Consider the following 25,335-nt stretch of genomic DNA (forward strand, 5'->3'; position numbering starts at 1 on the left):
CGAGCTTTGTCCCATCAATCTATGTCCCCTTCAATTTTGAGTCATCTATCTTCAAGCACAGCCATTGACGTGTCCCCCAACCTGACTCCACAATCCTGGCCATGTCCATCACCTTCCTCTCTCTCTCTCTCTCTCTCTCTTCCCTCCCAGAAAATAGAACTTCCCATTTTCCATCAATCTTTTTTCGTTTCCGGGAAACTACTTTCCCAAGAGAAAGATGTGTCTCTCCATCTTCCTCCTGTGGCTTGTTAGCATCCCTCTCTTTGCTCATTCAAGCCCTGCCCCCAGAGGTAACCTCTCGGCACATCTTATGATACAATTCCAATCGCATTAACATAGACAAATGGATCCGTCTTCTGAATAAGCACATTTTGTTCTGTATGTTCATCAATTTGGGGAATAATTGCATCTGTTCCTGAACGTTTAGTCCAAGGAAAGACATGAAATTCGATCGTATCTCTTTTTTATGACGAGGAAACAAGAAGGATCTTGAATCCCATGATTCTTGGGTCCTATTGGTTCATCCATGAATGGCCAAAATGCAGGCTTTCTGATCAACTGTGGAGCATCAGAAGAGTCGACCTCAGGCAGCCTCAAGTACATCCTGGACGACGGCTTCATCTCCGTGGGGAACAAAACCGTCATAAAGACCCCCAATGCGTTGCCTGAATTGACCACGTTGAGATACTTCCCCGACAAGTCGGCGCGGAAATACTGTTACGTGCTCCCGGTCATCAAAGGCGGGAAATACCTCGCGAAGACGACGTACTTCTACGGAGGTTTCGATGGAGGGAAGGAGCCCCCGGTGTTCGATCAGCTCGTCGACGGGACCAAGTGGAGTACGGTCAATACCACAGAGGACTATGCCAATGGACTCAGCTCCTACTATGAGATCTTTGTGGCCGCCATGGGGAAGACATTGAGCATTTGCCTCGCGAGGAACGAGCATACAGTTTCCGACCCGTTTATTTCGGTCCTAGAAGTGGTGTATCTTGAGGATTCACTGTATAACACCAACGACTTCAAGAAGCATGCACTTAGCACGGTTGCTCGGCACACTTTTGGTGATAGCGAGGACATAATTCGGTAAGATGACTAACATCGTCCTTATTACTTTCATTCCTGGATTCCACTAGTTCGGTTCAAATGTCTTCCCCTGCATTCCTACTGCTTTCTATTCCAAATGGTTGAAGCGTTTGCAAACATTGCTAGCTGACTTTTTAAAACTGGCACGGGGAAGATAATGTCCAGGCTAGAAATGAAGGAAATCAAAATTTCCTTTTAATGTGTAAGAACACTCGGAATCGGTGTTACTTTTAGTACAATCAATCAAGGACTAGCACAGACTTGGAAGGCGAGGTCGCAATCATCTTAGAGCTACTTGTAGGAGAATGTTATGGAAGTATAGGTTAGATGAGACCGGTATTGTCATTTTAAATTGTAGGATTCATTTCGTGCCGTATTGTTTTGAAAAAAGAGACGGAAGAAAGTGGAAACTGAACCTCGAGGGTCTTTCTGATTTTTTGTTGTACTAATTTGTGCAAACCTAGGTATCCAGACGATGAATTCGATCGTTTCTGGCAACCGTTCACGAACGAAAACCCTGTCGTCATGAGCCAGTCCAAAGTGGACACTTCTGATTTCTGGAATGTCCCCCCAGCAAACGCATTTGCCACGGCAATCACGACAAGCAGAGGGAAGACCCTTAAAGTCCAGTGGCCACCAGTTCCTCTCCCCAGCAGCATATTCTATATTTCTCTCTACTTCCAAGATAACAGATCGCCGAGCCCCTACAGCTGGAGGGTCTTCGATGTGTCCATAAATGGCAAGAAGTTCTATTCTGAGCTCAATGTCACGGCCCGTGGAGTGACAGTTTACGCAACACAATGGCCTCTCTCAGGGCAGACTGAAATCTCCTTGACTCCAGGGGATGGGATACCCGTTGGGCCGTTGATTAACGCAGGTGAGGTCTTGCAGATACTGCCCCTAGGAGGGAGAACTCTCACAAGAGACGGTACATTTCTCGAACTTACAATCTAGCATTGCGGCACTGCCTATCATTCTGTTGTTTTTGTCGGGTAAGAGGAACCAACTTCTTGCGTTCCCTTACCAAAAAAAAAAATTATACCTTACCAAAAAAACTTCTTGCGTTCGTGTAAATATAGTAGCTTATTTTGTGTTCAATAGTGATGGCCATGGAAGAACTAGCGAGAAGCTTGAACAACCCGCCTTCTGATTGGAGCGGCGATCCATGCCTACCTCAACAGCACTCGTGGACTGGAGTTACATGTTCTCAAGGAAAGCTAGCCCGAGTCATCAGTCTGTAAGTTCATCAAATTGTGAATGCGTCAAAATCTTAATTTTACTCCGCCGGCCACCAGCTCTTTCTTTTAAAAGATTCCAAGTTCACTGAAAGTAGAAATACACGAACCGTTTGAAGGAACTTAACAAATGCTGGATTGTCTGGGTCATTGCTGCCAAGCATATCCAATTTAACGGCACTCAAGAATCTGTAAGTAACTCTCTCCTTTCTTTCTGCAGGATAGTCTATTTACATTCATTCTCGCCACTTGTTAATTTGATTACTTACTTGTTAGCTGGTTAGGAGGGAATGAATTGTCGGGGACCATCCCAGAGATGGAGTCGTTGAAGGCACTTCAGACGTTGTATGTTTCCCTAAAATAATTATCCGTCCTAATCACATTCACTAGTTTACTTGCAACTATTTGTTTTCTTTTGCAACATCTCACACAGGCATTTGGAGAATAACAAATTTGAAGGATCGATTCCTGAATCGCTAGGTCAACTACCAAATCTTCGCGAGATGTAAGTTTCGGCATTATGGAAGCGAAACTAGCTTTCGGTATCTTTCCACAGAATTTCCATAAGATCATATTAATTCTACTGACTTTCTTTCAATTTTACAGATTACTGCAGAATAATAAGTTGAATGGTAGCATTCCCGATGCCCTACAGGACAAAAATGGCATAAATCTACAGTAAGAACGTGCACATATCTTCTTCCATGGATCATTTGGATAAATAACCCTTTCAATTCAGCCTCTTGAGTGACTTGATAACTGAAAATTTTCTCCTTTATCAGGGTTTCTCCTGGAAATGATTGGTCAGAATCAAGATGATGATAGCGTGATTGCTGTAGCATCTGGATCAACTGAGTCATTGCCATGCTTACAAGCTTGAGATAGAAAATGGGAAGTCTTTGCAATTTAACATGACACTAATTGAATGACAGGATTGTATGCCAATGCTGATAATGCCACTAATAGAGTTCTCTGGGACATATCAGAGGACCGATAGAGCCTTCTTGGTTCTCTTCATACCGTGGCAAGAGAGAGGGGTCAACAGGACTGTATGCTAAAGCTCATAATGCCATTGATACTCACGCAACTTATTAAAGACGATCGATTATAGTCTAACTATCAATTCTTTATAGAGAGTCTTGACTGGCAAACCACTTCAGATGCTCAGATTTTTCCGTATATAATGAGCTAATTCCATTGATACTGCAGGGAAAACATTTGAAGAATGAAGTGCTACAAGTTCTTCATTTAACTCACCCACTATGACACAGGAAAATGCAACTACGATCATTATTTCTCTTCGCCGGATTCACTTGTCTCAAACACATTTACAAAATGACGATTGACAATTGACAGAGTATAAGAGCACCAAGAGCAGGTGCTATGTGCACGATGATTTTGGAACCAATCTTAACATCCCCTAACAAGGCAGCAACAGCAACTGTAGTAAGACATTGGCTACTGTAGAATTTCTTCTCTTTCTTTCTTTCTTCATTTCTCTTCAAAGATAAAACTGGACATTCATCAGGACAAGTAGCTTTCATCTTGTCATGCTCTGACCCATAGCAGGAGGCACCATAACACCTCTCTTCTCTCTATTCATGTTGGCTTCCCATCCTTCATCCACTCAAAAAGAAGAGAATTTGCAAGTCAAGTTATGAAAATTTCAAACATTTCACTGAATGTCAATACAGAAACACATGGAAAACACTTATTTTAACAAGATGAATGAGACATACGAGTAAAAGATTGATTGTTCTATTATGCGTCAGAATACGAAGCAACAATGCTAGTGGCAAGTGTGGGAGGGAACTAAGAAGCGTAGAGTAAGGCCCAAGTTGACCCATGTTTTTTTTTTCTGCTTGCATCATCGTCCATGACATAGAGCTGCAAGTGAGAAGTCTACATCAGAGAAGGCTTATTGCCTAGTCTTAATTTCGTTGAAGCTGGATGTTACAATCCTAACTTCAGAAAGAATTCCTTGTCCATGCCTAAGGATATCCATGCTTAAGCATAGGGATGCAAGATCACTTTTGATTGAGGCTCCGACAGAACTGAAAAGATGTGGCGAACATGTCTTGTAGGTTGAAACTAGACCTGATCAATGGGCAGGCCGGGCCTAGGACAGAGCCTTAATACCTAGCCTGGGGCTAGCTGCGTTTTATTTGGAAAAATGATCGAGACGGGGACAGGGCTTGCCCCATTCACATTTCAGACCCTGCGGCTAAGAAAAACTTCTGAATACAAAAGGTAATGGATGGAAGTGAATTACCGATTCCCATATCATAGCCCCGGTTCCTGAGCTCTCTGTATTCTTGACACAAAGCACAAGCTTCACAGAAGAAATGAACTAAGCAATCCACACATGGATCCTCTGCCAAGTCATATTGCCCCCTCAGTTTTGATCGGTAAAAGCATGAGAATAAGCACGCAAATCCGGTCATCGCAAGTAGCCCGTACACCGTGCCTTTCGCAGCGCAAGCTAAAAGTCAGGCGATAGCAACCATCAAAATCTAGTATTAGAAACCTAGAAAAATAAGTCCAAGTAATACTAAATAGTTAGAGAGATCATCATCAATTGCAAGGCTTACTTGAGGAACCTCTGTCCACTATCTCAGCAATCTGTCCGAATGTGATGCAAGGGCAAAAGCAAGTGACAATACCTATTACATGAAAGCAAAAACAGAAATTTATGTTAAGATACACTATCAAGTAGTCAATATACCTGAAAATCAATACTTTAGACTCAATAAAACAATTCTTCACACTTGCTTACAATTTGCAGGATCATCGCAACAATGGCAAAGATTAGTGGACCATTGGCCAGCGGCCACATGAGGCCGGAACTGGGAGGCAGGGTATGGAGGAGCATCTGCTTGGACTGAGCTCATCGTCGGGTTCTGATACACAGAACTGGGAAGGTGATGACCCGGATGGCCCTGTACACTGTACTTCGCAGGCTCGTCGGGTGACGGATACATATTGAATTTGTTTGTATGCAACCTGTGATCTGAAGTTCTGAATGAGGATAATCGTGCATATAAACTCAGTTCACAGTTCTCAACTTGTGAAGGGTGAGAAGAGTCAAGGTCTTTAAATATATTGCAAGGACCAAAGAGGCTACTTGGGGGAAGCAGCAACTAGTGCATCCAAGATTAAATTAGAAGTGTAAGATAACAAACTCGTGGTACTAGTTTTGGTCAAGGTGCCTTGCATAGGAAACGCGTTGCATCTTACAACCACCCTATTTTTTATTTTGTCCTGCATTGACGGAGGACTTGTCTAAGCATTGGAGCCGTGTTTTTCTTGAACTGTAGTTGGCGTCTGGAATCAAATGGCTTAGCATCAGTGAAAGAGTCTTTTTTGTTTTATTCGGTGTAGATGTGAACAGGACCCAACGAGGTGGTTGTTCAGCATGTGAACGCGAAGACCTTGGAGTTCACTAACCAATGAAACTGTTCTTGAGTCAACCCATGACCAGAAATCAATGATTCATTACGTCATTATGTGATGTCATTTCTGAGTGCAGTGCAAGATGTTGTCTTTGAGTAACTATGCAGTTCTGGTGTATATCGTCAACCAACCTACCAACTCTCCGTTCCAATATGGGAGGAAGGTATAAACTGCACTTTACATGGGTCAGTAAATTCTGGATCTTGTTTCTTTATCTTGATCACCGTCTTTGATCAGTAATTTTAAAACCCAAATCATTTGATCTTTCTGCAGCATCGACTTTGATGGCCAGATGTTCATTCGGTTCGGTCGTCTTCAATTTCTGATGTAAATGCTGTCAGCTGGGATATTCAACAGCAGTGTCATCCTTGATAAGATCAAGGTTAACTGGCTAACCAGTAAAAAGGAAGAAACTGCTGCGAAATTGTTCTTTTTGTTTCTATTTGGAAGGACTCATGGACCTTCTCATCTTTCAATTAATCATTGACTTGACTCCTGATTATGACAACATTCCAACTTTCAAATAACAGGCAGATTGTTAAGACTAGGAGTTGGTTGTCCGTCTTTGGCAGATGTAGTTTCAGATCAATATGAAGTGATCGACAAGTTCATTTATGGCGAATAAATGAAAAAGAGCGTGCCCCGATTCTACAAGGTAAGAAGTGGTGGAGAAAATGCCCTAAGCCAATGATCATGATCACATCAACGTTGAAATGACTTGTGCCATACTCTCACAATAAAACCTGTGCAGTTTGGTCAGGCCGCAAGAATCCGGCCGCCAGCTGAGTGCCTTTCTTTTGCTGCAGAACTCTTGGAAATCTCCTGTTTTATAGGCAAAAGCACAGAACAGTTCCTGGCATTTAGTCTTAACTTGAACTTTGGAATCAGCTGGTGTCTCTATACCAACTAGATCAAATTGGCATGTCAATTGGTTATGCAGCAAGCAGCATAGATGGTTCAGACTATTGTTTGGGCTCTATTTGCAAAAGTTATTGAGAGAAAAATTACAATATGGGCAAAAACATAGGACAATTAGGCTGCGCATGGCAACCATTCTATGCCCAGAATCAGATTCTGGGCAAAAATGATTCTTTTTTATTCTCTGCCCGGAAACAATTTTTAAGCATTTGAAGACGTTTGGTAACTACTCAAAATTTCTGTTCTTAGAACAGAAAAAGAATAGAAATGCATTTGGTAACTACATAAAATTTCTTTTTATTTATAATATTTTAATAATATTTTGAATTTTTAATTTTATTTTTTAATTTTTTTTTTTTTTTTTCTTTCTTTCCCCTTCCTTTCTTGGCCATGGTGGCCGCGTGTGCGGCGCCGCCACAGCAGGGCTCGGCACGCGCATCGCGGCCCTCGCCGTCGGCCTCGCCGATGGCGACGGCGCGAGTTGGCCTCGCCTTGGCGGGCGAGGCTCGACCTCGCCCGGATCTGCGGCCAGGCCGACCTCGCCAACCTTAGCGACGGTGAGGTCGAGCCTCGCCCACCCTAGCGACGGGTCGAGGTCGAGCCTCGCCCTCGCCAAGGCGGGTGAGGCCGCAATACCCTCGCGGCGGCCGGCGGGTGGCAGGGCCGAAGAACAACAACAACCAAAAAAAAGAAAAAAATCAAGAAGAATCAGTTCTGAAAAAATTATTCCAGAATCAAAAAGCTACTTTTTTTTTATTCTTAATTCTGTTCCAAAACTGATTCTGCAAAATTGTGCTCGGGCACAAAAAATTTAACAAACGGATTTCTGTTCCCAAATTGATTCTGGGAACAAAAGAACAGAATCAGTTACTATTTGGCAAGTTGCCAAACAGGCCCTTATTGACCCCAAAGTCAATTTCTAATTTGAGATATTGGGCTATGTCAGTTAGATAACCCATTTCTAGGCCAACAAGTCTAGCGAACCACTTGAGAAACAACTACTATTTGTCAAGGCCCAGTAAAGAAATCAGTGAATGGATCATGGGCCATACTCGATTTCATCAAATTTGAGTAAACCGAATCCCTCCTTTTGTAGACTCATGAGCTGTCAAAACTCAATAACTTCGGCTCTATCTTTTCCTTTATTTCTGGGTAAGTAAAATTCTACCCATCTTCTTGATCAAGCACATCGTCAACATCTGCTTTCATTTGTTATCACAAGCGTGGAAGAACATGCAAATATTACTTTGGAAAAGAAAAGAATAGTCAAGGAAAAGGCAAACCTACAAACCTCGGACAACGTGGGAAAGCATCATGACAGATTGATCTTCATTGACACTCAAAGTGTCAAGGGTGTTATAACCATACGAATATCCTATTTTGAATAAATGATGCTCGTGGAAACTAATGAATTGGCATTCTTATCTTCTAGGTTCCACACAAAGACAAAACCCCATCCACATAAATATACTTTCCTTCGCATATAATTAGCAAAAGAGAGAAAAAAACTATTGAAGTCTCATGAGCTATATGTAGAACTCAAGCTACATTCAAAGTACCCGACTAATTAAGTAAAACTCAAAGACTGTTTTTCCGTCTGATCTGACATTGTGAACCGAGCCTTCAGCTTGTTAAGAAATTTTGTTTTGTGCTGTTCAGGATTAAACAATAGAGGTGTTGCTCACCAAATGGGAGACCAGGACAGAGACAGTGTCTATAGTCAAACTTAGCTCCTTTCGCTCCTTGTAAGATTGGCCGAATAAGGTTGAAGCAATTCTTACTTGGGAATCATGCCACCTGTCCCACGAGTGAGCAATTGAAAATTGTTGGGAACTTTAAGCTGCATGTGAGGATCATTAGGAGTATAAAAAAAAACTGTATTAGAATTTAAGTTCTCTGTAGAGAGATCAAGAAAAATATTAGTCAATTCGAAGTTCTAAGCAAAAGGGAGTTTTAGTTTTGGCTTTATGTTCAGTGTTGTGTCGGCAAAGAATCCAGGGAACTTCATGATTTTTAAACTTGTCCTGAAAGTGAACCACTCCAAGTTCGCATGTGCCTTTCATGGCTAGTGTTTGGGTTGTGGTTGTGGAGATTGAAGTAGGGAGAGTCCTAGGCTGAGTTGGCCTTCTCTAGAAGGATTGGTACTTGCATGAACTCGCTGGTGGTGCATGTGTATTCGGTGAACAAGAACGATCTGATCGATTGGAAAATAAGTGAGACCTGCCTGAAGGAAGGTTTCTTATGTATAGCAGATGTCATGTGTATCTAGTGCATATAAGTATCTTGACAATGTCATGGTGACATGAGAAAGAGCATTAATTGTCTTAAATCATTGAAGGCACAAAAGAAAGAGATTGTAGCTTGTGGAAAGATGGGATTTATCATAAAAATCCTCTGAAATCATATTGATGAAAATGCCTTTGATTCTTGTAGATGAGGACTTAGAAGGGGTGATCCAGCAATTTGTGAGGACAAAGAGGAAGAAGCAAAACAGACTTGCTACTTGGACAGGTCTTTGCTGTCATGAGAGCAAACGATGAGGATCCAAGGAAAAAGTATCAAAATTATTCTATCAGTTGGCTTTTTAGGTGGTTTCGTTCATCTGTAGATATCCTGTTTGATTCATAAGCATTTTGAACCTGATGCAGCTATTTATGGACAGTAATTAGTCAGTGATAAGTCTGTACTTTGAAAATGATTGTCTAGGATGGTCATATATAATGCAAGAAAGCGTGTAAGGTAACCCTTGTCTCTCTTTGTTACCCACGGTTTTGCCTTTTCTCTTGTCTGATCTTTCTGTTTCTTTCGTTCCCTTCTTCTTTATGCAAATCTAGCATTCAATGCACGACTCTCGAGCCAGTTTACTCAAGTAAGCGGAACATATGGGAACAGAGAAGTGAAATTGAATATAGTTCCAAAAGACTTTGCAATCACTTTACTGGATTCACATTAGACATCAGCTAATATAATACGTGAACGCTTTTGTGTTCTCGAGATCAATTTTACCCTGTCAGAGAGCAGCTATGCTGTGGAATTTTTATATTTGCAGCAAGTTCAAAAACTTCTGATGGAGATCAGTGTTATTGTGCAAACATACAGAATGTTTCTGTAGAGTCATTTTATCTTAAGGGGTGCATGTGTAATTTAAACCTACCCCTTGGTTTGCCGCTGCACTGCAAGTAGGTTTTTACCACTTCAATACTGGCTTGAGGAGTGACAGCTAGTATGATTAAGTTACTCTATATTAAATTTGGAGAGAAAATTAAACCATCGAGTAACACAATTTAATCGATGGATTATCCATTACGTCTTCTAAAATTGACGCTTTCACATTAAATCTATACTTTTAAGAATGCCAATACCAACATGACATAATCATAAGATTTTTCACCCTTTAGTAGGATGTTTCAATTGAAGAGGCAGGGAAGTAAATGTTATGCAGTTACGGTCAAAAGTTTAATTTATAAGTCATCCGGAAAAGGAGAAAAAGCTGTTCAGATAGTGAATGCATGGTCCATTTAAAATATGGTATTGGAAAGGAGCAAGCTATTACCTTCATCTTTTTAATCACAATGTGGACAAATCTAAGTAACATGAGCTGTCTCCTAGACAGACTCCCAAAAACAAGCTCACTCCTATATAAGTCTAACATAGGCATGTGAATTCTAACAAGGAATTTAGACATTAATAACTTAGCAATTAGCCCTAGATCTTTGAATCTTCTTGTCCCCTAGAGTGCATGCTTAAACATGTTCAACAATGAGCAGGAAGGTTTCTATGCTCCCTCCACCATGTTGGGCCCAAGGATTTCATTTTCCCATGATTTTGCAGACACCCAACAACAACCACCCATCAGGCATGAAGCCAGAAAATATAAGGAAGCTCCGGTCTCTTCAGATTTCGAGTTCTCGGTGAACAACAACTCCATGATACCGGCTGATGAGATCTTCTCCAAGGGCAAGTTGCTACCTCTAAAGAGCAATGGGGCCAACCCCCTGAGGAAGATGACGCTGCGGGACGAGTTGCTCATGGATGACGACAGCTCCAATGATGCATTGCCAAGGTTGACAAGTACTCCGGGCCGGTGGAGAGAGAGGTGGGGCTTGAAGAGGAGTCACTTTGCATCCAAGAAAGGGGATAGGAGCGAAAGTTCCCTAGAGAAAGTGGTGGAGGACAAGGCTTCGATATTTGCCTTGACTAGCAAGAGCAACAGGTAATTTTTGGGAGTGTTCCCTGAAAAGTTGATCTCAAAAAGGTGTTTGCAGCAATCAAAGAGGGAAAACAATCTCTCAATTTAAACAGTGCGTGAGGCTGATTCCAATTTGAAAATTTTTTGGGCCAAGTAAAATGGCTTTGGTGATCTCATTTCATTTTTCTAGTCACACATTCTAATTATCTCTCATTCCACATATTCTCATCGAGTTGTCTCTAATCTTTGGGAACAAATAAGTTGACACAACTAAGACCAGAAACTTGAGCTTTCCTCTTAAAAACAAGGAACTCGGAGAGCTGTTTCGTATGAATAATACAGCTAATACAGCTTGTTGCATGGCATTTGCAGTATTTTGTGTCTAGAACTAGAAAACCTTCCTTTTTCAAGAACAGAGATGAATGGCCAGTGCTTATGTTTTGACCTCGTACTTCAGTGTCCACAATGAGTTATCTAATTTACCATCTGCTCTTGCAGGATCTGATGCAAAACAAGTTGGGGCAGAGGAAAGAAAAACAAAGAGAGAGAGACATCAGAAGGATTTCCCTAGACGCCTCATTTGTCGATTTGCTTGTGAATTATCGGAACACCGACGTCGGGGTTAACATGTAGAAAGCACTTTTTAACTTCTGTTTTTGATTTTTGATTTATTTGATCTAATGGAAATTCTTTTCCTCGAGCATTAATTCACCCTTCATCATTTTTCACTCGTTAATTCTACATTTCGGAATCTCTTTTTTTGGTTGTTGTGACTGGATTATTAAGTGTTAATCATAATAGTGATAAATCCACCCGGTAGATGTGGAAAGATTTCGACCAAAAAAAAAAAAAAAGATGTGGAAAGAGGGAAACTGACCCAATCAACCTCAAGAAAACGACCAATGACTTCTGTAAAGAATGACTGATCGGACTTCCTTCCCGATGAACCGGAATCCGTTACTGACATTATTCTTTAGACAAGACCAAAACAGTTGCCCAAAACATATAGTTCCTAGAACGACTAGGACGCCGGGTATGATAGTTCAGAGTGTTGGTCTTCCTTTTCCTTTTCCCGAAGTACATCGAACACATCGCGAATTGGGCAATTGCTGTCTGCAAATCTTGAGCAAATCAACACATTTTCCCACGGGAAGTGCTTCCAACAAAGCATCCGTACATGCACTATGGCAGCAAGAAAACATAGCACTGTCATCAAACCAAAGCATTATCACTGCATGCCACATATTTCTCAAGTAATCAACAGAAATTCTCCAGACGCACCCTTTCCAATGAGCGACATGCTCCGGGGCTCAATACATACTACAATAAAACTTTAGTCCTCAATTACGGGAACCAAACAGATGTGGCACAAGAAAATTTTCATTTCAATATTATGACAAACCGTCTATCATACATTATGTAAAGGCTTTGGAAAGAATGGGCAACTGAATCTGTACAACTATGCAAATCGAGGCATTGCAATTACAAGGCCCTCCTATGTGGGTGAAACTAGGATACAAAAAATATTTACACTTCCTAAGCCATAAAAATGTACACAATCGCAGAAAAAGGAATGATCCTCCGTCTTGTAGTGTGGAAGCAAAAAGAATGTTAACATTAATCCATTCTATGTTACCTGCAACCAATAAGTTTGTTCATGAGGTGCTGAAGTACAGTACCGACCAAAAAAATAGCCAAGAAAAAAAACTGAAGGAAAAGTACAATGCCGACGCCGAGTCGGAAAACACATTCAAGACAAACTTTCTGCTATGAACCTAGTACTGGCATAAATCTAGAACAATGAGAAAATTTAAAGAAGTTTCAACTCACAGTTTGGGATGGGGTCTAGACAAGCGGACAGCTCTTCCACAGTCCCCTTTCTCCCTGTGAGGAAACCTGTACTTGTCAATATTTCTTCGTTCTTCAATCCTGCACGTTGAATAAGAAGTTGAAATTTCACAACTGCTATATTAATATATTCCAACTGAAAGATACCGACTCACTTCTGAATCTATTCTTGCGGCTGATTAGGACCCATATATTTCTCCATAGACTCCTTTTTATGCTCTGGATCAAGGCTGAAAACATAAGACAACACATTAATCATTGTCTCAACATAACATTATACAACAAAGAATTAATATGAGGAGGGTCTTCAATTCAAGAAACCTATTTCTGATGCCAAGAAGTGTATAATGTACAGCACTCGCACAAGCAGACACCGGAGCTATGGTGGCTGCAGGAACTGCCCGGAAAGCAGTCGATATAGCTGCTCCAGCACCAGCTCCTCGCTGGTATTTCTTCAAGGGGGTTTGAACCAGAGCAGAAGCAGACTTGCCCAATCCGTCACTAATACATTCATAAGCCTGCATGGAGTACACATCCTTTAATCTAATATAAAACAAGAATTAAGCACGTGTTTTGTATCTTGCCAAAGGTATCATTGAATAGATATATGGGCCAAAAGAGAAAAGAAAACCAATGAAGAGACATAAGAATACTTGTATATGGCAAGCAATACCCAATCAAATTAGTAAAGTGGCAAGGTCTCATGCCCTCTGACTCGCAATATATTAAAAACACATAGAAGGTCAATTCGTTACAATAGCAACTCAATAGTATCCAAAGACTTTTACCAGATTACTATTCAAAGTCATGAATGCTTTGATGGTCAAATAAATGTGCGTCATGATCAACTAACAGAGAAAAGATTAACTAACATGGGGCGCCTCACAACACAACCCATTGTTTGAACACAACTAATGAGACCACAGCCAAAAGGAAGATTGGACATAGTTGTGAGGCACTGAAGCTATCAAATCAAAGGAAATCTAAATACCAGAATCAACTGTGATGCAATCACTAGTACACTCATGGCATACCATGAATCCTCACTGGTAGATATGAATGAACAATTTGAGTAAGAAACTTAAGTAGTTCTGCATAGACCTGTCAAAATGGGTCATAAACCCATTTCTTAACTCATATATCAGTAAATGGGTTAATTATAGTCACTAAATGGGTCATAAATGGGTATAAACATAATATGGGTGTTAAATGGGTCGTAAATGGGTCGTAAATGGGTCATAAATGGGTTTACAACTTATTTAAACTCAACTCATCTCTCTCACCCTCACTAAATCTCGCGCTCGCTCACTCCGCACTCTTATCTCGGTTTGGGTATGGGTTTTCCTAGATTGAGTTAAATATGTAAGTGTTTTAGCAAAATGGGTCGGGTCGGTATGGTCATTAAATTGCATTACATGGAAATGGGTCAAAATGGGTTAAATGGGTCTATTTGGGTCGGACCATTTTTATTGACAAACTTGACCTGTCCCATCCGTTTGACAGTCTAGTTCTGTACAAGCAGAACCAGAAGATTCAAAAAAGTACCATAAATCATCAAATAAATATAAACCTGCTTTATTCCATGCTGAACATCCTTAGGCTGATTAGATCTGACATTTGCATTTGCTCTACTTTGCAGAGGCCACGGAGAAGAAGGTGGAATACTCGCAAGAATATACTCTGCCTGCAGCAAGATATCGTGAGCACTTGCTGCCAAATGTACCCCTAGCCCCACAGCTTCAAGAGATATGCTTCTCAGAAATGCTACTGTGCCTGAATGAAGATGATTAGTAAGACTTTTGGGCAAATAACATGACTAGAGAATATGAAATAGAGAAACAAAAACAACAAGCTTTGTTAGAGGCTGAACTTATGTCGTCTTTGAATTACAACTATATTTAGCATGACATGCGGAAAAGCATCTAGCTAAAGAACAGAAAGAGGGAGACACCATAAGCTACCAAACAAGAAAATCCTTAATTAAAATGCTCCACCAAAATGCATTACATAAGGAATATTTCCACCATAAGATTGTCACATGTAAAAGAATTACTAAAAAAGACAAGAAGATTTATGTATTCGACCTTCCCTAAGAGAATTCCAGCTATTACTTAGAAACCTGTCCATTTTAATCAGAAATTCTGTCTATTTGAAGGGGGAAAAACTGCGCTCCTTATTTCTCAAAGCTTTCGATCAGATTTTGTTTGCAGCTTTACCTCTTTGCAATCCCTTGAGTACTCTATGATCCTTCTTGTAATTCTCAACTGGGCAAGAAACTAACTTTGCAGCAGCACTTCCAACAGAAATCAAGGACTGGATGGTAGGTAGGCCACGTAGTACCTTATGAATCTACACATGTATATTCGTTCAAGAGTATATCAATAGGCAAGGTAGAAAAACAAACAAAATATTATCCCAAGCAGAAAAAATCATATTGAAAACCTGATTTTGAGATATATCTTCCAACCATTCCCCTATGATTGTTTCACAAACATTATTCCAGCCATACACACCAACAGCTTGTACGGGCTTGAGATGTAGCTCAATTCCCTGTAGCACAAATTATACGGCAGAATGAGCTTAAAAATTGCAAGATAAGCACCACCACCAGAAGCAAATGTGATAGTGACAGGATCCCTTATAACCAATTTCAGGACATCACAGAGAATCAAAATTGTGACTACTAGCACTAAGGAAACATCTCTTTGGCATCCATAGACAAGACATACCTACTGTTAGATTCACATATTTATGAATTAATTTTTACCCAAAGAAAATATAACACAAGAAAGAAAACTACCTATTAAAAGAAACACAAGAGAGAAAAAGAGGAATGATTACGTGTACTTGCATTACCACTTTGGCAGAGAATGCCAGACGAGCAATTGAAAAGGGGACAAGGATGCTTACATTTCATTAGGACAATTATGAGATCATTCACCGAAGGAAAAGAACCACAATTATCATTTGAGCTAAAATGAAGACAGTAAAGTACCAGATCAACAAGTTTAGCCATATGCCACAATAAGAAGCCACGACGTATAAAAAGTGCTTTTTATTCCAAGACAGCAGCTCAAAAGACAAAATCTCATTGAGGTCAAGATGATAAAGACCTACCTTCCAGGGAACCAGGTTTACAAGCTCTACATACTTCCCACCTCCTAGTGCTGCTAAATCCACATGCTGTGGAGTGTAATCAACCCGAACACTGAAAGGCTTTATGTCAAATTTCTGTTGAGGATGTGATGTATTAGTCAAAAGTTTCACTATTTGAAAGAAAAAGTGCACATAATGAAAGCAAGCTCCCCATGCGAACAAGTACAAAAATGCAAACAGTATACAGGCAGACAACTGAAGAACAGTTTCTTCTCAATAGGTGATTGTATTTGTCAAGTCATATGGTAAGTATCTCTGCTTCCACCATGGATTATTTGCAAAAACAGCCCAATGGTGGACCCGGGTGTACATAGTCAAACCCAAGACTAGATCAAGACTCAATTAAAGACGTAAATTTAATGCTTCCACAGAGGTAAAAGGTAAAGACTAAGGACAGCATTCAGAAAAGCAACACGTGGAGTTATTCTAGCTAACAACATTAATTGCCACAATAAGAAAACTTAGCAGAAAGGATGCATTTACCTGAAAATATGGAAGCAATGCCTCATCAACAATTGCATTCCGCATAGAACCACTTTGGGCATTTTGCGGCAACACTTCTGATCCGCCTAGATTGTTTTGAACACCTGAAGACCAGTCCTGCGGTGGGTCCTCATTTCCAAAAAAAGAAATGAGGAAATCAAGCTGGCGCTGATGGAGGTGTAATAGCAAAGGAAGTAGAGCAATGCACAACCTAAAAATACAAGAACAATTAATAAGTGGTAAGTCTAAGTAGGTACTATAATAATACTTGAGCAGGAGAAGTAGAAGAGGACCAGCAAAAAGCAGTTTATCAGATTGTCAGCATAACACTAAAAGAACCACCTAAGAATTTTAGAATCAGAAATAGATTCGAACCCCAGACATCATGCACACGTATCTCAACACTCAAGAGCGCAATACAAACACTGCATGCACTAACTCTGGTTGATAAGAAAATATGCATACACATGATTGATGAATCTCTGCAGTGGCCCCAAATATATGTAAAAGAACACATACGCAACAGATGATTTCCTCCGTTCCAAAGATTGACTTCAAATCGGGAACAGCAAAGTGAGGAGGAATACATGCTTTTCCTTCAAGTGAGGGAAGCAATGTGCTATTAAAGCCGAACAACATTCTAAACCAAAGTGAAACCAACATCGATAAAGACTAAAACCAACTTATGAGTAGGCTACTGTCTAACTTTGGCAGCTATACAATACAAAAAGTCCTACTGAACTCGCATCAGAACTCTTCTAACATCATCACTGCAGTTGAGAAAAGGGCTTTCCTTTGAACAAGGCTCCCAGATAGCAGGACTGCACAGGGGTCATCTCATCTCTAGCATATGCAGCCCACAAACTCCAAGTCGTAATGGCATCATCGGCATAACTAATCCAACCAAGTTGTTCCATCATGGATCACTAAACCTTCTGTATACTATACTGTATGTAGCTTATGTGCCACAAAAAGGAAACTCCCACCAAAATAAACCAGAAAAGTATTTGTCCAAAGTGGAGCATTTGCCCTCCCCCACTTAATGGATAAGGCCTAGTTTGTTGTCGTCGAAGTTGAGAGTTAATCTTGAATTATACATGTTAAGGGAGTATGTCACCACTCAATCTCATTATAATCGTCCGGATGCAACCGCTGGACTCCATAAAGATTAAAGTGCACAAAATTATCTACAGACACTATCATTCATTAAATCCCAAGCAGATCGACCGAGTGGAAATCAGAACTGCAAACATGTATAAAACGAGGTGTACAAAGGCTTTTACCAATGTGCCTATCAGCATACCATATATCAGTCACAGGATAAGTGATAACTAAAAGTAAATGAGTTCAAGGCCTCTTTACCGATACTCCTCGAGAGGTATCAAAGGATCAGGTCTCACAGCTTCCAAATCGAGCTTCAATGCCTTTGAAGATGATTCTCTGGGATGATCTTTTGAGTTATAATATCCAAGCACCTTGAAGTTCAACAGTGAAAAATTTAGAATTGCACACAAGAAAAGAATCAGAGTAGTTCTTTAAGAGTCAAACTTCTATAATTACCAGTCTAAGTGGTGCGTCTTTGCTTCTATCATAGAGATTAACATCCTGTACAGAGAAAGAAAGCTTTGACACGCCAAATCCACCAACTGGATAGATGTCATACTGACATTCAATCCCACATAGAGCAAGTTCTAGGCATATTGCCGTATCCCTTGGGCAATTTTTTCCAGAATGTTCATCGGTCACTTTAGAATTATCCCAGTCCGCACCAGCAAACATTCTCCATCTGACATTTGTGTTCTTGACAGTCACTTGGCCCACAAGCTTTCGAGAATTATTAGTATCTTCAGAACTAGGACTACAAGGTTTGCTTTCTGCTGACTGTTTGATGCTGGACACCTCACAGATGTCTGCAATATGGTTTTCACGAATTCTTAAAGAATTTTCTCTATACCATCCACCATCGCCTCTTCCAGCATTAACATTTTCTGCAATTTCACTTGAGTGTTTGACTATTGCCCCCGAAAGATCTCTGCCTGTAGATAATTCTGATAGAGGGCGTAGGTCTGATATACAATAGCCTTCTATGAACTCAGGCAAGTAACCGTTCTGAATAAATGAGGCCTGACTGCTTTCCAATCCTACCAAAGGCACTGACCCACTAACTAATAGATCTTCAGATATTGTTTCAGGAGCTGCAGTATCAAAATCACATTTCTCTCCAAGGAAGCTTTCCTCATTTGATTCAGAATCAAATTGGCAAGTTCTACTCTCATCTGAAAGAAAAGCATCCTCACGTATCTCATCCATCAATCCAGTCACCAAGGCTTGACTCTTCGCATTTGCACTTGAAGAGTGCACCTGAGGAGTTGATGGGGCAAGATCACCAACAGAAGTTCTCACTTCAGCTTTCAAATGATTCCTCTCTTGTTCCTTTTGAACATTATCCCACCTACTCTGCAAGTGAACAAGAGATTCTTCCAAATCAGGAGCAAAAAGCTGCTGAAGTTGTGTGACCAATTGCATCAGAGCCAAAGTTGAATCATGACAGGTTTCCACATCAATGTGAGAATTAGAACATTCTAGCTCCCACAAAGTGCCATTCCTGCAGTTAGTCCTCAAATTTGCCAGGACAAGTGCCTCCCAAGCAACTTTAACGTAGCCAATCTTGTGAAGATGTTGCACACTGTAAGTACCACTGAGAAGCTCAAGTTCTGATGCTGAGCAAAGGAGAAGCCCAAGATCTTGCACTCTTATATTGTAATCAGTGTCAATCGAATCTCCGGAAGTTGCATTGGAAATACTGAAGCAAGATGCAGCTATAATACAGGCAACATAACAGCTGTCCAAGGATGACTTGACACTTGACTGACTGAATCCAAGGTCAACAATTTGTGAGGTGACCATCGGGTTCTTTAGATAAGGTTCATAGCTCAAACCTACGTCGACCAAGTTTAAAGAAAAAGAAGATCCAGGAAGCTCTCCTTTCAATGAAGAACATTCACCAGAGCCTTCAGTTTCAGAAGCTGGCAAAGTAAAGAAAGACGCTATTGCATCGAACCAATCCAATCGACCACCTACGGCAACAAAAGTGCCACATCTGACAGTGATGGACAAAAATCCATGGAAATTCACTGGATCCCACATGTAGACAAAGTCAGAACCAGCTAATCCAGTGGATAAAGCATTGGAACCTCCCCCATCACCCCGTTTCATTGTTGAATTGCAACATGAGATCAAAACAAACTCTTCATCAGGTACGACAGTAATTGAACCCCACAACTTGCCTTCGCCATGAGCCAGCCAAAAAAAATTGGCACCATTAATACTGCCGATATCCGAGACATTCAGTAATTCAAACTTTTTAATTCTCAATTTGTGCCGAAACCATGACCCAGGAAGTTCATTCTGTATCGAGCTTTTGATGCTGTCAATCTTATCAGGGTGAATAACAATCTCTACAGAATCACACTCCATATATATTGACGTCTGACCTACAGAAGTTTTTTTCAAAGAATCAACATCCTCAAAAGCCACTCTAGTAAATCCTTTTATCACTTGACTTAAAAGACAGTTGAAGACTTCATATTCACACCTCCGAAGAGTAACTACAGCAGAGGATAAATGCAAGTGCATAAGGAAACTTGAGCTCATAATTATCTCTTGACGTATTTCAGAAGCAGTATCACCAGAATCTCTCAAAGTTGTTACGGAGGCAAACTCATATCCTTTTCCCATGAACTTATTTCTGCTCCTCTCCTCTGAAACAGCAAAAGACTTTGCTCTCTCGGCAACCCAAGCACCAGTAACCGGACCCTCCTGCCAAATCATACTGAGCATGGACGAAGGTGTGTAGTTGGCAACAGACAGAATCTTCACAGAAGAAAATTTACACCCTTTAGCAGTGCGGCAGGACTTACCCCCATCATCAACCTCCTCACATGCAGTACTGACTAGATACATGTCAAGGTTACAGGCATTCAAATGCACAGAAGCTGTCGCCATTGAAGAAAACCTCTTCTTGGAATTTGAATTGCAATTCAAACTATCACCCTTCCCTTCTCTGGTAGAAAAAGGAGTATAAAAGTCCAGAGCAATAAACTGATCCCAATCAAAATAGCTCGCTATATCATCTCTGTTATCAAAAGGAAAGCAGAGAATAACTCTCGCATCAGAGACCGATAGGACACCCTGTAGTCTCTCTCTCGAAGATGTGGTTGTAATACAAGTTCTAGGCCCTCTGCTCAAACCCTCAGGATATACGTGCTTAAATTCGGATTGAAAGTTATTCGAGAATTCATTTACTTCAAGAAACTTCTCCATTTCCTTCACAAAAGCCAGCAGCTTGACGATAAGCCAGAAGTTAACCCAAAAAACAAACGGTGGTAGTGATAATGAGAATGACATTGGCCCTCTCGAGCTGCCATCAGACAGGGAAGAATTACTGGATAATTGGAAACGAACAAGTCCCGAAGTTCTAAGCAGCATTATCCTGATCACATCATTCCGCTTTGCAAATGGAACTTTTGGAGCAGATTCCCCAACCAGATCATTTTCAGAAACATCCATATAAGAGGCACGTGGAGGAAGAGTGCCTAGAACTTCTGCTTGCAGCCGCCGAATACAAGCGCTTTGGCCACATTTCCCATAGTTAATTCTCTCGTCACCAAAGAACATGCCATTTTCACGATGACTTACATATTCATTCACCTCAATATGTTTCACTGTTCCTTCAAACTTCAATTCTCGAGGACATATCTGTTAATCTTTCAAATATTTTAAATTAGTCTAGTGGGATTAGGCAGAATAAACAGCGCATAGTCTAGAATCTGAAAGAGGAAGGCGTACAATTTCAAGAATCCTCATTCTTACCTGCACCATTAAAGATATATCCCTGCATTCTGCACCTAGACAATGATAGTCAAAGCCAACGTTTTCTTGATCATCATTCAACTCCGGAAAATTCCCCTCGTCTTCATCATGGAGAGAGAACATAAGAGACATTCCAGCAATGGACGCTCTGAGATTAGTTTCTACATGCTGCTGTTCTGCACATAATTTGACAATCAAAATTGGAACTTTGTCAGGCATTTGCTCTATAAGATTGTCGTCCATTCTCAGGCATATCTTCTGAGCAAGAAATATCTCGTTTACTGTCATTGAAAAAAAGTAATGAGAAGATTCAATCGCACCACAAATGCTACATCCACTCTATATAGGCAGAAGAACCTTTTCACTGTTTCCTAATGGCAAAGGTTTACCGCTAACTTGACGGTAAAGCAGTCTACTTTCATTTAACGTAAGCTATTTTCTTAGAGTCACCCGTCCAACATAAAGCAATCAAAAAGATACATACAATAGCTATAGCTCAAAGCATACATACCAGAAGGTATAAGCAACGACCCCGAAGCCAAATTGGAGGCCGCAGTTATTGCGCTGAAAACAGAACATGTCCAGTTCCACATCCCACTCCCACCTAGGGCTGACTGAGAATTTCTCATTTCATCGAAGCACTCAAAAAATTGATCCACACTGTGCAAGAGCCAAAGAGGACACAAAAGGCACATTAAAGTGATTCAAATTATCATGAAACTATTTCTCACTGTTAAGACTTTTAAAAGAAAAATGAGGATGCCAAACGTGTTGGCATTCCGAATTGAGAGAAGCGAGATGCTGAAACCAAGTAAAGTTGTGAAATTTAAAGGACAAATAATTTAGTTAATAAGTCTCCGCCATTTGCTTCATTGGCCAAAAGATGGAGTTATATGTCCCTTCACAGGAATTTCCAAGTAGCGTATTGCTCCCATCGAGCATGTTTTTCCCCAGGAGAGGTATGTTGTTTCAAAAGCATGTGTTAGAAACAAGATCGCCAACTTTAGAAACACAAAGAATTGCCGCATTTAATCCACCCCAGCAGGCCATAAGCACAAAATAAATAACACAACAAGGAAAAATGTCCAACCTTGCCCCAAAATCATCTTCTGCCTTATCCGCAACAAAAGGAACCCAATCGGAGATCACATTGGGTAAGTGAAGATCAGACACTGTTCCCTGCCTCAGAGAGGAAGAAAGCTCAACAGATAAGCCACCATGGAGTGGTGATGCTTTGTTAATGGCAGGGTCACACGATCCAGTTGCCGGCGAAGGGCTACCAGATGCAGAACTGAAATGAACATTGTTTGCTGACTTGTGCTGCATACCACACTCACGCTCCTTGCCCAAATTAACAAATGTTCCCCATGAGAACAAAAGCCATTTGATTGTACTTGGTTGAAACCGCAACTCTATAGGATCTATAGAAACATCTGCATCCACTTTTCTAATGTCTAAGGAACCATTCTTCCAAGGAATACTTAACTTTATGGTCCCCGAAAATCCTCCTTTCCTACCAATCATTAATGGCACCATAGAACTTACGGGTGGTGATCCAGAAAGTAATTCACCAGAATCTGTCCCTGATACACTTGGAGGGCATGTTTGCCTATTAACATCATCCATGTGAAGCAGCTCAAGAATGGCTCCTTGAAATGTTACATAGTTCGTCAGGCGACTGATTCCAAGGAAGTTCCCAGCGCCTACGTTACCCATCAAATTAGAATCCTCTGAAACACACGTTCCACACACCAATTCTGCAACTCGAAAAACCATAGATCTGTGATGTGTATATTCTCCTCCATTTTGACTCGAATATGGATCAAATGCAACAATGACTTTCTTTATGGTTACATTAAAACTGGTAAGCAACCATTTCACCATCTTTGCAATTGTCTTAACTCCTTCATGAACATCTCCTGAAGAAGGTGTAACTGCATTCTCCATCATCTCTTTCTCCAGCTTGCTCTGGCTGGGACAGACACTCTGGTTATTATCTAGGCAGGAACTTTGAGTACCAACTGCATCTGACGTATAGTTGTCCACATAAGGTGCAAGCACCAATTCAAATTCGTCAACCTCCACCTGGCAGCCCTTACCCTTCCAAGGCATTCTAACTAATAGAGAGCCAATAGATCCTTCTTTTATCATTAATGAAGATGCTGCACCAAACTGGAAAGAAGAACATATAAGAACTTGCATTACCAAGAGAGCTAACTTGATGCTTATGCAAAATGTCACTCTTTCACGATGTTCAGCTATAGCACTAACTTAGTCATTCAATAGAAGAAAATAAAAATTCAATCCTGTAATGGCATGCAGGTCATTCCATAACAACATGCATCAATCTACGCTAAAGGCTCGAGTAGCTCGCTTCTTATCAGCAACAAAATCTAAGCGTTAGAAATCACCAATACAAGTAGGAGGCCATTATCCACCAGGAACTTGCAGATAGCTGTCCTTCGGAGTGTACTAACATTCCCGTCCAATTATTTCACTTTCCTCAAGAATCCAACACCATACCGAGAACTCCCAACCCTTAAATATCAACGTTTTCAGAATAATGGATGCTGTATTAAATTGGCCTTAAGAGCTACTGAGATCACAAAAGGGTTCAACTTCTACTTCTAAGGGAACAAATTTCATGCTATCGATACAGAATTGGACTCGGCCGAGCACAATTCAACAGTTTCAGCCAGAAAAAACATAACAGAACCTGCTGTCTCCGAGCTTCCATCCCTTCCATCAATATAAAGAAGAGCAAAATTCACTACACTCGGCGCACCTTCTTGTTAAGATAGTCGACGTTGAGAGCGAGATCGTTGAGCTGGATCGTCCCCTCCCGCAGCTGGACATCGAGCTGGTCCAAATCGATGTCCCCCAAGATGAGCTGCCCCAGCTTCTTCTTCAACAGGAACTTGCAGACCCTCTTCACGGCCCACTGCGAGAACATGGCCTCCGCCGATTTCGCTATTTTCCACGGCAACATCATCGCCCCTCGACCTTCCCTCCCTTCCCCCTTCCCCCTTCGATTCCGGCGCCCGGAAGGACGGACGGGGAAGCTCCTCGATTCAGGGGCTTCGCGGGCGAAAGGCTAGGGTTTCGAAGGAGGCTGCGATGGAAGGACGAGAAGCAGAAGAGGCCTCCATGCAGAGCGCGAATCGAGAGCGATGGTGGCGGCTCGATCGCTTTCTTGAATCGCGCGAGGACGAAGAGGGATGGATGGAATTGGCAGCAGACGATTTGATCGATTTTTGTTATCGTTGCTGTTGTTGTTGCTGCTGTTGGTCGATGTTTTGATTTGATGGATTTTTTTGGGGGTGTTGATGGGTTTCCGTGTCGGGTTCCGACTCCTGAAGTTTGGGCCCCCCTTACAATGATTTTGTACACGTTATTAGATTACGTTTAAATACATGTCCATTTTAATTATATCCCCAGTCGTTTTCTTTTCTTTAGGAGCCATTTGATGTATAATTTCTCGAATTTGTATCCCTAGTCCTTAGATCCTTGATGTTTTGATCGGCTTTACCTCACCAACAATGGATGTTTTCACTTTAGAAGGCTACAACGCCTTATTTAACGATCCATCGGCCGGTCTACCTTCTCACCCCTCGTCCCTTCTAATGATATTTTTCTTCCGGTGGGAGGACTAGAATATCCTCTTATTTTAACATCTCGAAATCCGAATGACACATTTAGATTCAATCCATTTCAACTATATCTCTAGTCATTTTCTTTTCTTTGCGAGACATTCGATGTGTAATTTTCGAATTTATCATCCTCCAAACGAATGAAACACCCTTATTAACCATTTTCAATCTAAAAAAAATAAAAATTAAGTTATATTTTGTTGCTAAAGCTTTTTCTAATATTTATTGCTAAAAACTACCTGCGGATCAGTTTTTTATTTAGCACGCGTAATTGGCCCAGTACTTAAAAAAGAAGTTTTCCGATTTTCAATGCACTAGATACACTATAACTCTCAAGTGGGATTAAGGGGTTATGCACGAAAAGAAAGCGAGGTTGTTAAGGGAAGTGAGTGGCCAAAGGCGTGGTATAATTTCGTCCATTGTCTCTAAATCGAAATGATATATA

General features: G+C 40.9%; 4 protein-coding genes across 5 annotated transcripts; 2 read left to right on the top strand and 2 right to left on the bottom strand.

Annotated features, from left to right (window-relative positions):
* Positions 1 to 73: 73 nt before the first annotated feature.
* LOC115672700 (probable LRR receptor-like serine/threonine-protein kinase At5g59680) lies at positions 74 to 3,472 on the top strand. 2 transcript variants are annotated; one of them, XM_030594605.2, is made up of 9 exons: positions 75 to 290; positions 546 to 1,086; positions 1,551 to 2,014; positions 2,188 to 2,323; positions 2,441 to 2,512; positions 2,598 to 2,666; positions 2,755 to 2,826; positions 2,928 to 2,999; positions 3,104 to 3,472. In XM_030594605.2, the coding sequence occupies exons 1-9, from the start codon at positions 218 to 220 to the stop codon at positions 3,138 to 3,140; spliced, it is 1,536 nt and encodes a 511-aa protein (XP_030450465.2). In that variant the 5' UTR covers positions 75 to 217; the 3' UTR covers positions 3,141 to 3,472. The 2 variants fall into 2 exon arrangements, with proteins under 2 accessions (XP_056160823.1, XP_030450465.2); XM_056304848.1 differs by lacking the exon at positions 2,598 to 2,666 and having other exon boundaries at positions 74 to 290.
* Positions 3,473 to 3,803: 331 nt separating this feature from the next.
* Positions 3,804 to 5,464, bottom strand: LOC115672701 (protein PLANT CADMIUM RESISTANCE 2-like). Its single transcript, XM_030594608.2, has 4 exons — positions 5,098 to 5,464; positions 4,913 to 4,984; positions 4,594 to 4,803; positions 3,804 to 3,938 (listed from the first exon to the last, which is right to left on the bottom strand). The coding sequence occupies exons 1-4, from the start codon at positions 5,300 to 5,302 to the stop codon at positions 3,862 to 3,864; spliced, it is 564 nt and encodes a 187-aa protein (XP_030450468.1). The 5' UTR covers positions 5,303 to 5,464; the 3' UTR covers positions 3,804 to 3,861.
* A 4,977-nt stretch (positions 5,465 to 10,441) lies between these two features.
* Positions 10,442 to 11,386, top strand: LOC115672533 (uncharacterized). Its single transcript, XM_030594338.2, has 2 exons — positions 10,442 to 10,905; positions 11,380 to 11,386. Exons 1-2 carry the CDS (start codon positions 10,442 to 10,444, stop codon positions 11,384 to 11,386), a joined length of 471 nt encoding a protein of 156 aa, XP_030450198.2.
* Positions 11,387 to 12,245: 859 nt separating this feature from the next.
* On the bottom strand, positions 12,246 to 24,537 carry LOC115672698 (autophagy-related protein 2). The gene is made up of 15 exons (XM_030594601.2): positions 24,026 to 24,537; positions 22,331 to 23,412; positions 21,752 to 21,900; positions 21,241 to 21,416; positions 17,929 to 21,126; positions 17,731 to 17,843; positions 16,369 to 16,579; positions 15,847 to 15,960; positions 15,172 to 15,279; positions 14,946 to 15,078; positions 14,300 to 14,502; positions 13,051 to 13,247; positions 12,885 to 12,959; positions 12,712 to 12,810; positions 12,246 to 12,517 (listed from the first exon to the last, which is right to left on the bottom strand). The coding sequence occupies exons 1-13, from the start codon at positions 24,230 to 24,232 to the stop codon at positions 12,893 to 12,895; spliced, it is 5,958 nt and encodes a 1,985-aa protein (XP_030450461.2). The 5' UTR covers positions 24,233 to 24,537; the 3' UTR covers positions 12,246 to 12,517; positions 12,712 to 12,810; positions 12,885 to 12,892.
* Between the last annotated feature and the right edge of the window lie 798 nt (positions 24,538 to 25,335).

Source organism: Syzygium oleosum, unplaced genomic scaffold, assembly GCF_021117445.2.
Source record: "Syzygium oleosum isolate NSW1041296 unplaced genomic scaffold, Sole_v2.1 Sole_v2.33, whole genome shotgun sequence".
Classification (NCBI taxonomy): Eukaryota; Viridiplantae; Streptophyta; class Magnoliopsida; order Myrtales; family Myrtaceae; genus Syzygium; species Syzygium oleosum.